This window comes from Humulus lupulus, chromosome 7, assembly GCF_963169125.1.
Source record: "Humulus lupulus chromosome 7, drHumLupu1.1, whole genome shotgun sequence".
In the NCBI taxonomy this organism is placed as follows: domain Eukaryota; kingdom Viridiplantae; phylum Streptophyta; class Magnoliopsida; order Rosales; family Cannabaceae; genus Humulus; species Humulus lupulus.
In genome coordinates this window covers 68,863,007-68,875,842 of record NC_084799.1, presented here as the reverse complement: position 1 = coordinate 68,875,842, position 12,836 = coordinate 68,863,007, and the positions used below count along the sequence as shown (strand labels likewise).

The 12,836-nt window shown below is 34.7% G+C and overlaps 1 protein-coding gene across 1 annotated transcript; it reads right to left on the bottom strand.

The window, feature by feature from the left end:
- Nucleotides 1-4,217: 4,217 nt before the first annotated feature.
- On the bottom strand, nt 4,218-8,392 carry LOC133788255 (26S proteasome regulatory subunit 6B homolog). The gene is made up of 6 exons (XM_062225666.1): nt 7,763-8,392; nt 6,589-6,819; nt 6,009-6,167; nt 5,659-5,811; nt 5,038-5,121; nt 4,218-4,544 (listed from the first exon to the last, which is right to left on the bottom strand). The coding sequence occupies exons 1-6, from the start codon at nt 8,255-8,257 to the stop codon at nt 4,410-4,412; spliced, it is 1,257 nt and encodes a 418-aa protein (XP_062081650.1). The 5' UTR covers nt 8,258-8,392; the 3' UTR covers nt 4,218-4,409.
- Between the last annotated feature and the right edge of the window lie 4,444 nt (nt 8,393-12,836).

The window sequence follows — 12,836 nt, the reverse complement described above, 5'->3', positions numbered from 1 at the left end:
TGGTCCCTATCATCCTTACACAACACTAACCTGTCGGGATTATGCTTAAGTAGTGAGGGAGACCACAAATCTGAGCTAAGGATGACTGTACCTCTGTCACTCGAGCTCGAGGCTTCGTCGTTGGCCTCGTTCCCCGATTGCGGGCACCTGTGACATCGAGCTGGGGATGGTAGCTTAGCATTTCGCCTCGGAGGAAGACTGCCAGTTAGGAGAGGCACAAGCTCCCACTGGGTATATTTTTTGTTGGACCAGTCAAATGTGGACTAATCCTTCTCCAGGAGGCCGCAAGCTCGAAGTTTGTCTTCGTGAAGGAGATAGGAGAGGGACCTCTTGTCGTAAGGAAGTTGAAGCAAAGCCTCTTTGTGCTCTTTCATCTCCTTGGTGGGAGTGGGACGATGGTAGTTGGCTGGAAAAATTAACATGTTATGACTAAGCGCGAGCTTAAACAAAACTCGAGCACAAAAAGAAGAAATTTGTTAGGTACTTACGAATTCGCCTGAACGAGTAGTGTTTGGAAGGAGCCAAGCCATCCGTCCAAAAGAAAGCCTTCTTGAAGTCTGGGGGATGGTTGGGTAGATCCTCAAAGATTTTCTTCTCTTTGGGATAGCTCGAGAGGTAGTAGAAGTCATCTCCTCCCCGAGCTCGGGAGGGATTTCTTTTCAAACAAAAGAGATACAGGGTCTCCTTTGGTGAAGGTCCCTCCCACTTTAGCTCGTGGTAAAGCGACCTCAGGGCAGACAAAACCCTATAGGGATTAGTGTTGAGCTAGAAAATGGTGAGCCCAACGAAGTCCAAGAAATTCTTGAAAAAGGACTTTAAGGTCAGTAAAGCCCTTGCCCTCATATGTTCCTGGCTCCAGGCCGCATACTTCAGCTTGTTGTCAGGATTCCCATCTCATGGGGCACAACAACTTCGCTCGTGGGATGACGGAGGTCGACACCTCAGCGAGCCCGATAATCCAATGTTGTGAAGGGCCAAGATGTCAGAGATCCTCCCTAATGAAAAGATCGAGCTCCAGTAGTGCTCGGCCTCAAAGAACTCTCTCTTCGAGGTGGGAAGGGAGGTTGGCTGCGAGGTAGAAGAGGAGTTTGATGGTTCTCCCATTAGTGAAAATTGAAGGTCCCCTGGCTTGAAGGCGATTGTCACTCTAAGAGTGGGATCGATAGGGATTGGCTTGGGCTCGGAGTCTGGATCCGGATATACGGTGACCCTAAGTCTCTGCCTTTTTCCCTCCTCGACCTCGTCGATTTGGCGCCGAAAGTGATCTCGGGTGTCTTCTTGCTCGCGCCTTCGTTGGTGCTCCCGAATCAGACACTGGTTCTGAGTGAAAGGTGATTTCGGACTCGGAGTCTTCGGCGAATAAGGAATTGCGACCTTTGACCCCCACCGCTTTTTCGAGTTTTGCAGCATCTAGCAAGAGAAAGAAAGGGTGAGGGCCAAATGAACAAGCAGTTAAGAATGAAAATCAGAATGACCTAAGCTCGAATAATCGAGGCTACAAGGCAAACTCGGTCCAAAAGACGAGGCCAGTCTCGGAGCGTATATTTCACGAAAAGAAAGGAAGGTGGATTTATTTTTGAAGATCTCGATATTTCAGGGGAAAAAGTTGGCGGTTACTCAAAAAGTGACATTTTTTGGAAACGTGCAATTTACAAAACCCTAATTATGTACCCAATATCTTGGTGGGCAAGATATATCATTCGAAATTCAAAAAACTCAGTAAAGGAACCATTTTTGGGCCTTCTACGCATGATCTGGGTTTGGAACCCGTGATATCAAAACTTAAGGCTAACATTTACTAAAACACTCTAATGTGCAAAATTAGTGAAGGGATCAACAGTACAACAATACAAACATGCATGCATAAAAAATATACAGGCATACGAAGCTATGAACAGGGACTTACACAATGCAATCGGCGAAAGTAGGGAGATTGATGACCGAATAAACGGTTGCAAAAACGATCTCACAGAGTCGAAGAGGCCAACATTGCTCTGTTTTCTGAGCTTGGAGAACATGCAAGAACTTGGGAAAATTTTCTGGTTTCTTCTTCTTTTCTCTCTGCAAAAGCTTGAACATGAAAGTAAAACAGGGAAGACGAGTGAAGAAGTATTTATAGACCCATGGGGATGTAAAAAGCCAAATTAATCTGGGCCATTGGCCAGATTCCGTATCAGATCCGACAGTCAGGGACCTGTGAAGTGATAGTACCATAAAGAGTGGCAGGCGAATGAGCATGGGCAGGTTTCTAAGGTACTCAAATAATTTGATTGACCAATACCCGGTTGACACGTGTCCACACTCAAGTGTTTTGATGGTACAGTTTTCAAGAGGAGCAGTTCAAAAGTTTCCTTCTCATAGGATTCGAACTGATACTTTTAAGGGGCAAACTGTTACACCCAAATTTCGAGACTAGAGGTTATGACCTCGAAAACTAGACTCGTCAAGTGTGAACTCGAAATGTATGAAAACATTGTATGGTATAGCTGTAAAATCTCTGAAGTAAAATAACGACCTCAAAGATGTGTAGCCTCGGGATGCCTTCTGAGTTCGAAATGGCACGATGTTGGGATACATCCGTTATCGATTGTCTTTGGATTAAACAGTCTGAGCTTGGGAAGTGTAAGATCGAGTGTGATAGCTTCGACAGTGTCAATCTACTCCGAGCATGTCCTGAAGTAGGGTGGCAAGCTCGTAGCAATACCATAAGTCTTGACAGCTACAAGGCCGATTACTGATCTCGAAGACCCGATAAGTCGCCTGGGATAGCCCGTTACGTATGAACACATTTATTGTTGTATAATCCCAATATTTAAGGGATATCATTTAGTCCGTTATCCGTTCTCGATTCTTATGGGACGTTTCCATGTATATATGAGATATTACATTTAATGTCATTATTTAAATTGATATACAAAATATCTTCCCGAAATATGTGGGAATGAACTCTGTAACCTCCCCTATAAATAAAGGAGGAATGACCACTTGTATGAGATCGATTTCTTTTGACCTGAGAGAAAGCTCTGGGTAATTCATCTCTGAAGATTTTCCAGGAATCTCTAAGTCTTAATAACATAGACTCGTAGACTAGGCAGAGTTAACTGCTGAACCACGTAAAAACCCTCTTGGTTTTCTTCTTTATTCATTCGCTCTATAGTTTACGTTGTTTAATTGCTCTACGATTTAAGTTGACGAAAAACGGTATCAACAAAAATAATCGAGATAATATAGTTATTCATATTAATTATAAAACACCAATGTAGGTAAAAATATTTTTTTTAATGAAACATTAATTTAATTTAAAAAATATTAAATATTTTAAAAAATACCATGAAAATATTTTTTTTCATGTCATGTTTGTTATTGTCATAAATTAAATGTTCAAATATTTTAAGAATGATTCACCATTTATTTTATATATCTTTTATGTATTTTAAAAGAAAAAATAAATAAAAATATCATTTAGAAACCTTAATGATACGAATTGAAATGGTTAGGGACCTAACTGATACTAAATCAACTTTTAGGACCTAAGTGCTACAAAGTATAAAGAATGAAGACTACAGCTGAAAAAAAAACCCAAAATAAATAGTTTGTAACTTTTTATTTTTAAACTATATTTAAAATAAAAAATGGTAACACATGCCTTGCTTGTGCCATCCCAACTAGTTATTCATAAAATAAAATTCGAAGTTACCGACTGCAATTCATTGTGGTGAAGAGTTGTGTCCTTGATTTGTGTACAAGTTTATTAGAATTTAAACGAGTGAGATGTACTTATTAAGAATTGAGTTTAATAAATAAAATTTTGATCTAAAATTGTATTCTTTATTCATTTTACAAAATAATAAATTTGTAATTAATATTTTTAAGAAAAGATACGTGTTTATATTAAATTGAGTGTATAGTATAACTCTCAATAACTAATTTCTCAAAAAATTATCTGGAGTGCAATTGTATTAATATTTTCACCTTCATATCCTGTGATATGAAGGTGATTTTTTTCTTCTGTTATGCTAAAATTTCTCAAGTTAAATCAAAGTCCTCGGAGGCAACTACAATGTTTCCCATGACATTATACTAAAATATAATATAATACTATAAAATTAAATGAAGATGTGGCAAACCAGATTGTTTAGCCATGACCAGGTTGCAACTTGTAACCGAACTTTTCTTTTCCAAATCGAATGTTTAATTTCTAAATGAACATGTGTATATCTCTGAAGTTCAAACGTATAAATTGGTTAATCTTATCGACCAAAAGTACAGAGCTGAAGCTGATCAAATAAAGAACACATAAAAAAGAACCATCTAGAGAGAGAATAAAAATCATTGATTACCACAATTCCCATTTGTAAGTTTTAACATTAAAAAGAAAATACACAAAAGTACTAGTATTCCTGCTGCGCTCACTTGTAAAATTCAAAGTCAGTATCAGGTTTCTTCACGTTGGTTCGATAACCCTTCTCGAAGTCTTTAGGAAGAATGATGTACCGATTTTTGCGAACTGCGTGCATTCCTGCTTCTTGACATATAGCAGTAATCTGTAGACATCCATTAACGACAATGTTACCAATTATAGTAATAAATATATATGAGAATGACACCAGAGTGAACTGATTTTTCTTTTTCATAGGTACCCAGAATATGTCCCAAGCTCTAAAGCATACCCAATATGGAACATGAATTCCACATCTAACCCTTCAATATTTGGAAAGCAAGAAACTATAACAAAGGCTGTGTAGGAGCCCAAGAGGGACCTCAAACCTCACAGCAGACTTTGAGGATTGAATTATATCTATAATATGACTGTTGGGTCAAAGTGAACTGAATTATAACTATGGCTGCTGGGTCAAAGTGAACTGAATTATAACTATGGCTGCTGGGTCAAAGTGAATCATAACTATAACCGCTGGATCAAAGTGAATGATAACTATAACAATGATGCACATAATTTGATGAAATGTTCTCTCTTTTTAGTAGAAAAATACAATATAACCGGAATAAAAATATTAAAAAGAAAGCATGTTAACTGACCTCAGCAGCACTAATTTTATCTGGCCGAGAAACATAGTCTTCTAGATCCACCTCGTCACTCAAATTCATTTTAGCAGTGCAAACCTGGCATATTAAACAAATAAAAATAAAGACCTTTCAATATCTCATTGCTTGCAGTAGCTCGCCCAAAATAAGTACGAGCAAACACTAGGTTTAAGTAAACAATAACCACACTATTATTTCAAACAATGTCACATCCGGCAGATATGTAATTTGCAAGTTCAACATACAATAATTCAACTCCAGTTTCAAAAAAAAAAAATCTGACAGAAATAAGAAGAGGACAGAGGCAAACACCATTATCAGTAAGACATAGGAACCTATTTTGCCAAAATGAAAGAGAGAACAAAAAAAAATCACTAGCAAAAATTATCAGCAGAAGCATTACTAATACTAAGCTAGACTTTAGTTCCATACAAAAATAAGGCCAAATATGGCTGTTCTATTGCCAAACAAAAAGTTACGAGGGAAAAATAGCCAGACCACATAATGCAGAGTGTGAAAGTTAAAGGCTTAGCGAACAAGATTTGTGATGTAGAACAAGAATGTTAGAAGCAGAATTTGAGGGTTTAACTATCAAGAAATAAACTCAAAACTCACCTGAAAAACAAGTCTCTTTTGCCTCCTATCAGGCAAAGGAAATTCAATCTTCCGGTCAAGCCGTCCAGGACGCAGAAGTGCAGGATCCAAAGTATCAGCTCGATTAGTAGCCATGATAACCTTCACATTCACTGTTTGATCAAATCCATCCATCTGAAAATATTTTAGTTGTTAACAAGAGTTGGGAGGCAGGATTAGAAGTAAAAGAAGAAGCAGCTTCAGCTCCAGAATTAGATCCTCAAATACAAAAAAAAAAAAAAAAAAGCCTTTGCACATAACAGGACGAGTGTTGACAAGTTTAGTGATCAAAATTATTATTTTCAAGATTTAGATATCTCTTCCAGCTCCACCTGATTGAGAAGCTCCATGAGTATACGCTGAACTTCTCTATCAGCTCCAGTTTGAGCATCAAACCTAGCAGTCGCTATAGCATCTACTTCATCAATAAAAATAATTGCTGGGGCATTCTCTTTGGCAAGACGGAAGACATCACGAACCATGCGAGGACCCTGAACAAGAAAACAAGATAAATTAGTGTCTTTACAAGTATCTGTAATTTAAGATGAATCTGGCAAATATGAAGATACAACAGATACAGTACTAGCAATCTAATCCTAAGTACCATTTTCTTTTTTTTCTTTTTTCTTTTTGTTTTTCCTAATCCTAAGTTCCTTAACACAAAAAACAAAAAGATTAAACAATCTGCATTGCCAATACATTTTTTTCTTTATGCCAATAAATGAGGTTTTTTATTTAATAACCATGTCCATTTCCTACACAGCTGTCATAACTCAAACAATCTACATTGCGAATACACTTTTTTCTTTAAAAATAATGATAAAAACATGTTCTCAGGTATTAAAATTAAAAAGATAAAGAAAAGGCAACTCAAAAATGTTGAAAACAAGATCCAAGAAGTATACACCTTACCTCACCCAAATACTTCTGGACAAACTCTGAACCGACAACTCTGATGAAGGCAGCAGTTGTGTGATTAGCAACAGCCTTGGCTAGCATAGTTTTACCAGTGCCAGGAGGACCATAGAGCAAAACACCGCGTGGAGGGTCTATACCAATTTGTTTGTATAGTTCATGGTGAGTAAGCGGTAGTTCCACAGCTTCACGGATTTCTTGCTTCTGAATGTCACATCCACCAATATCCTAATGCATCCAAAAAAAAACTCAGTATCATTCAGACATGGACGAACAGATGTCTCATGGGAAGGTAACAAAGGATGCGATGCCACCCATAAAGGGGAAAGTCAAATGCAATGGAAAAAAATCTTCCTTCGATTACAAAGTCAATTAGAGGGATTCTTCCCTAAATCATGAATAACTCAAGTGCACTTGACTTCCAAATCATATCAATAGCAACATTCTTCCAAAAGCACAATTTTTATACAAAAGAAGTACAAACTGAACAGCAAACACATCATATAACAGTCAATTCAGTGCGCACCACATCTAAGCAGATAGTATGACATCATACAAGTTGTATAATTAAAATGGAAAGAAAAGCTCTGAAGAAGGTTGGATCATGTGGAGTTTAGGGAAGGGACCTTGGAATAAATCAACCAGCCTAGATGCCCCCAATACCCTTAATAAATTTACAACTAAGCCGACTGAATTTTGGTCGAATTTTGATTGCAGCTTAACATGAAAAATCAAAATATTTGAACTAAGTGCATTTCAATTTCCAAGCAAGAAAGCACAGTAAGCTACAAATAGAAAAACTTTTTAACAGTCTCAAGATGCACCCAATATGTGGTACCTAGAAATCATACTTAGAATTCCTAAAATCTAAGTAAGCATAAAAATCCTTGCACGAATCTAGCATCAAAAACAAAATCTTTAAACTACTTGAACCTAGAAATCGTATCCTCGTTACAGCTCGAACCCTATAAACAAATGAAAGCATAATATGTTGCAAATTTGAACACCTAAATTCTTAAAATTTCCAATTTAAATAGAGACAGGTTAGATGAGACAGCTAGAAAGGAGAAAGACCTAAATTCAAATTTCTGCAAACCCTAATAAAATCCCTATTAACAAAAAGACAGTTAGAGAATGTGTAAAGACTGAATAAAGATTGAATTGGGCATACAGAATAGGTGACATCAGGCTTCTCCGACTGGCTGAGAAGGGAGATACTGGAGTCGGCCTCGGGAGGAAGAACATCAACAAGGGCATTCGAATGGCGATGCAAAGCAACAGAAGCAGAGGGCTTGAGAAGTTCCCGATTGATGGTGCTGAGAATCCTGACGTAGTAATTGGAGCCGGTGGTTGAGCCCACTATCCCATTATTCTGATCAACCATTTCCATGAACTGGCCAATGACGAGGGGAACCGACTGGATCCTCTTGACCTCTTCTTGGGCCCGAAGAAGTTCTCGCTTGAGATTCTTCTGCTCGTCCTTGACGTACTCCTCCTGGATGTCGATGAACTCGAGCTGGCGTTGCAGCGACTTGAGACGACTGTAGAGATCGTCCTCGTCGGAGGACTGGTGCTGTTCGGAAAGACATGGGTCAGATTTCGTCGACGGGAAAGAAGCCGGTGGCTCCAAAGGGCTCGGTTCCATTACTAGGGCAGATGCCGCCATAGCCGCAGAGCTTTCAATACAATGGAAGAGAATATACTGGAGTGAGACGCAAGAGAGAGTCTAATAAGAAGGGAGAAAGAATCACTTGCGTATGTATCGGGTCGGGTCTGGTTTGCATACTATTTTTCTATTTTGTTATTAAAAAAGTATTGTGCAAAATAACCCGAGGGAAAGTAAGGTAATGTTCGTTTTAGAGTAAAATAGCTTAATTATCTGTTTAATATTATATATTATTAAATATATCATTTAATAAATTACTATTTTATTTTAAATATTTTAATATTATAGTATATGTATATTAGTTTTATTTAATTAGTTTTTATTTTAAAGTTATTTTAAATTTTTTTTCGTTTTTTATGGGTGGTTGAATGATATACCATACCACAAAATATATATACTAGGTTGAAAATTAATATACCGTCGAAATTTACAAAATTATTACTAAAAAATATATATACTATACTAACAAAATTATATACTACTATTAAAATGTATATACCATGTTACAAAATTATATACTACAACTATGTATAATAAAATAGAAACTAAATATCACAAAAAAAAAATTATATATCATACCACAAAAAATATATATAATAATTGGAAAATAATATAACAACAACCTATAAAAAACTTAAAAAATCAATATAACTTTAAAATAAAAACTAATTAAACAAAACTAATATACATATACCACTATATTAAAGTCATACAGTCCTAAATTTATAAAAAATTATAAAAAATGGCAATTTAGGTAATCAACACTGTAAAATTGTCATTTCTCTACAATTTTAAAAATGAGGACATTAGTTTCTTGATGCTTTTATTTTGGGTCATTTCCTATAATTTCTCTATTAAAAAAGACACTTAAATTAGATTTCAATAAAAAAAAAATTGAATATAACCAATACAATTATTACATAGAATTATTATAGTTTTGAAGAAAGTTGGTAATAGTAAATTATTTGTGATTTTAGTTAAAATATCAAAATTAGGTTTAGGGTCTATCTCAAACATTTTACAAAGGGAAAGTATCATTTTAGCCCTTATATTTTTTTCGAATATGCGGTCAGCTTTTGTGTTTTGTTAAAATGACAATTCAGACCTAGTGTTTTAGAAAATAGATCAAAATGGTACCTTAAACTCAATTTTGGTCAAAATATTTTCAATTATAAGATCAATTCTCGGGTCGTTAGTGATGCAATGGATTCAGAGAAACGGAGAAAGTAGTCGATGAGCTGAGAATGAAAAATTATATTTGAAATTGTTTTGACTAAAATTGGGTATAAGGTACTATTTTGATCAAAGTTGTAAACACACAAGGTGCGAACTATCATTTAACAAAAACATAGGGGTCGATCGCTTATTCGGGAAAAGCACAAGGGTCAAACTAGTATTCTCCCTTTTACAAAATACAAAGTCAAAAAGTAATTTATCAAAACAGAAGGTCTAAACATGTAATAAGACAAAATGTACGGTCCAAAAAATATAAACCTTTCTTTTTTGATGTTGCACCCGTTTACATATTTTCTTGGCTTATTTGCATCACATGTCCTTAAGTTATACACGTTTTGGCAAATTGGTCCTCCAACTTTAATTTTATTGGCACTGTTAAACCCCACTGTTAATTCACAATTATTTTGTTAGTTTAGGGACCAATTTGCAACAACAATAACAACAACAAAAAGTTTGGAGACCAACTTACCAAAATAAGTCATGACCCTATTATTTTACATGACGATGTTCGTAGTAGTTACGACAACTTTCTTGTACGTTTTTGAGAAATTCTTGATAATTTAAAGTTCTAAAAATATATATATATATATAATTTTTTATTTATTTTTTTGCTTGTGTGGTAGTTCAGAAAATCATGAATTCTATTTTCGGCACATCAAATTATCCATAATTTCTTGAAAAAACGTCGAGAAGGGTTTCCATAATTACAACGAACACTATCATGTAAAAATTTGAGTCATAACTTATCCGCATTTATGAAACTGGGGCGTGGCATACTGGTACAACAAAAAATTATTAACTAGGATATATCAAAGTGAATTTTTATTTTCTTAGTATAAATAAAACAAAGGAGTGTACAATATACAAATGGATAATTTTGTATTAAATGAAAACTAAATATAGGTGTTTATTTTAGAAAAATATGAGAGGAAAAAATATGCATATAAAAAAATGGATAGTTTTATGGGATTTTGTCAAAATCTAGAGTTCTTGATATTTCAAACTACTACATGTACAAAAACAAAAACAAAAAAAATAATCATGGTTTCAATATACTAAATTATCCAGAATTTCCAGAAAACATGTAGGAGGGTTGTTGTAACTACATGACTTATCTACGTGTGTAAAATTGGAGTGTATCTTACCAGTACAACATGATCCAATATTTTTACATAATGACGTTTGTTGTAGTTACAAAGACCCTCATGGACACTTTCGGGAAATTATGGATAAATTGGTGTGCCGAAAATAGAATTCCTGATATTCCAAACCACCACACGTGCAAAAAAAAAATCAACCATATTTTCAACACACTAAATCATCCAAAATTTCCCAAAAGCGTATAGGAGAGTTGCCGTAACTACGATGAAGCCTGTCATATAAAACAATAGGGTCATGACTTATCTACGTGTTTAAAACTGGAGTGTGTCGTGTTGGTACAACAAAAATTAGGTCATGTCTTATTTGGGTTAGTTGGTCCCCAAACTTTTTTATTGCAAATTAGTCCCTAAACTAACAGAAAAAAATGTGAATTAACAGTGGAGGACTAACGATGCCAAGAAAATCAAAGTTGGAGGACCAATTTGTCAAAAAAAAATTAGAGGATCAATTTTCCAAAATGTTTATAGTTTAAGGACTTGCGATGCAAATAAGAATTTTTTACCAAAATTAAATTATTATTATTATTATTATTATTATTATTATTATTATTAAAGGAAACTCCATAATATATCCCATATCTAAGCTTAAAATTTTAAAAATTTAAAAGTATTAGCCAGCAGTTACGGTGCTAAAGCGGTACTGTATCACACGCTCCAGTTTACACATGTAGATTAGTTATGATTCTAATTTTTTTTATATATCGGTGTTTATTATAATTAGAGCAAACTTCTTGTATGTTTTCATAAAATTTTGAATAGTTTAGATGCCAAAAATAATGTCCAAATAGAATATATTTTTTGCACCCTAAATTATTCAAAATTTACCAAAAAATATGTGGGAGGTTCAATGCAACTACAATGAACATCATCATGTAAAAAAATTGAGGTTATAACTTATCTATGTGTGTAAAAATGCATGGAGTGGTACGATACCGCACAAAAAGTGTGCATAACCATAATTGTTCATAAAGTAGTATATTTTAGTTATTTTACTTAATTATAAATATATAGTAATGAGAATCCATTTTTAAGAATGGGGTGTAAATATAACTCTAGATGAAAAAAGAGGTTGTAATGGGAGATATTTTTTATTTTTGAGATAATAAATATAAATGGGTTATTAAAATTTGATTTGGTAGACAAGAAAGAAGATAGTAAAGTTGGTAAAGGATCAAAGTAAAAAAAACAATGATAAAAAAAGAATGAGAGAAAAAAATGATGTGTTAAAGTAGTAAGAGATAACTAATTAATATAAGAGATAATAATAAAAGAAAAAGTGATGACAAAACATAAATATATTTTTATTAGAAAATATTGAAATTACAAGATTTGAAATATTTCTTTAACAAAGTAATTACACCTTAATAATGTGATTGGAGGTAATTGAAGTGCCACAATTACCCTTTCTAATTCTCATGATACCCATGAGAATTGGGTGTAATTACTATATGTTGGGAGAGAGTGAGATTACACTACTACAATAATACGAATATACACAAAATTATCATTGATAGAGTCCAATAAAAGATTGAGAAATAGAAATGCAAACCCTAGTTATAGAACAAAATTCTTAAATCTTCTTGCAAGCTTCAAACCCTTATTAGAACACCACTTGAAACTTCTTATTCTTTAATGAGAATCAAAACCAAGGCTTATACACGATGAGTATTGTTGTCTAAATTCTCTATTTCCTAGCCCTTGATGGATGCTTGAGGGTTTCTCTAGTAGGAAAGAGAATTGGGATTGAAGAAGCCTTGAAATTTACAAAGACATGCATTTTTTTTATGAATTTTTTGGAGAAAACTTATAATCTTGAGATCTAGAGAGAAAGAGGTTAGAGAGAGTAATTAAGTCTATCAAAACTCTAAGAGAACTCTTTCATAGTTCAGACATTGTAATTAAGTCCAACCAATAGGATTAGAACTCTTAAACATATCATTTAGAGCTTAAAATACGTGTATGTACGGACATGTCAGGCGACGCCTGTCTATAGGCGATGAATCCCCTACCAGACGATGCGTTTCCTACTAGCAGACGATGCGTCGCCTACTAGGCATTGCCAAAACCCGATGCAACGCCACCTAGGCAGGTCAAAATTCTCAAAATTGACCTTTAACACCTCTAAATGTTACCAAACTTTTTGGGCATCCTTAGATACCTCAATGTATCATTTTAGACCCAAT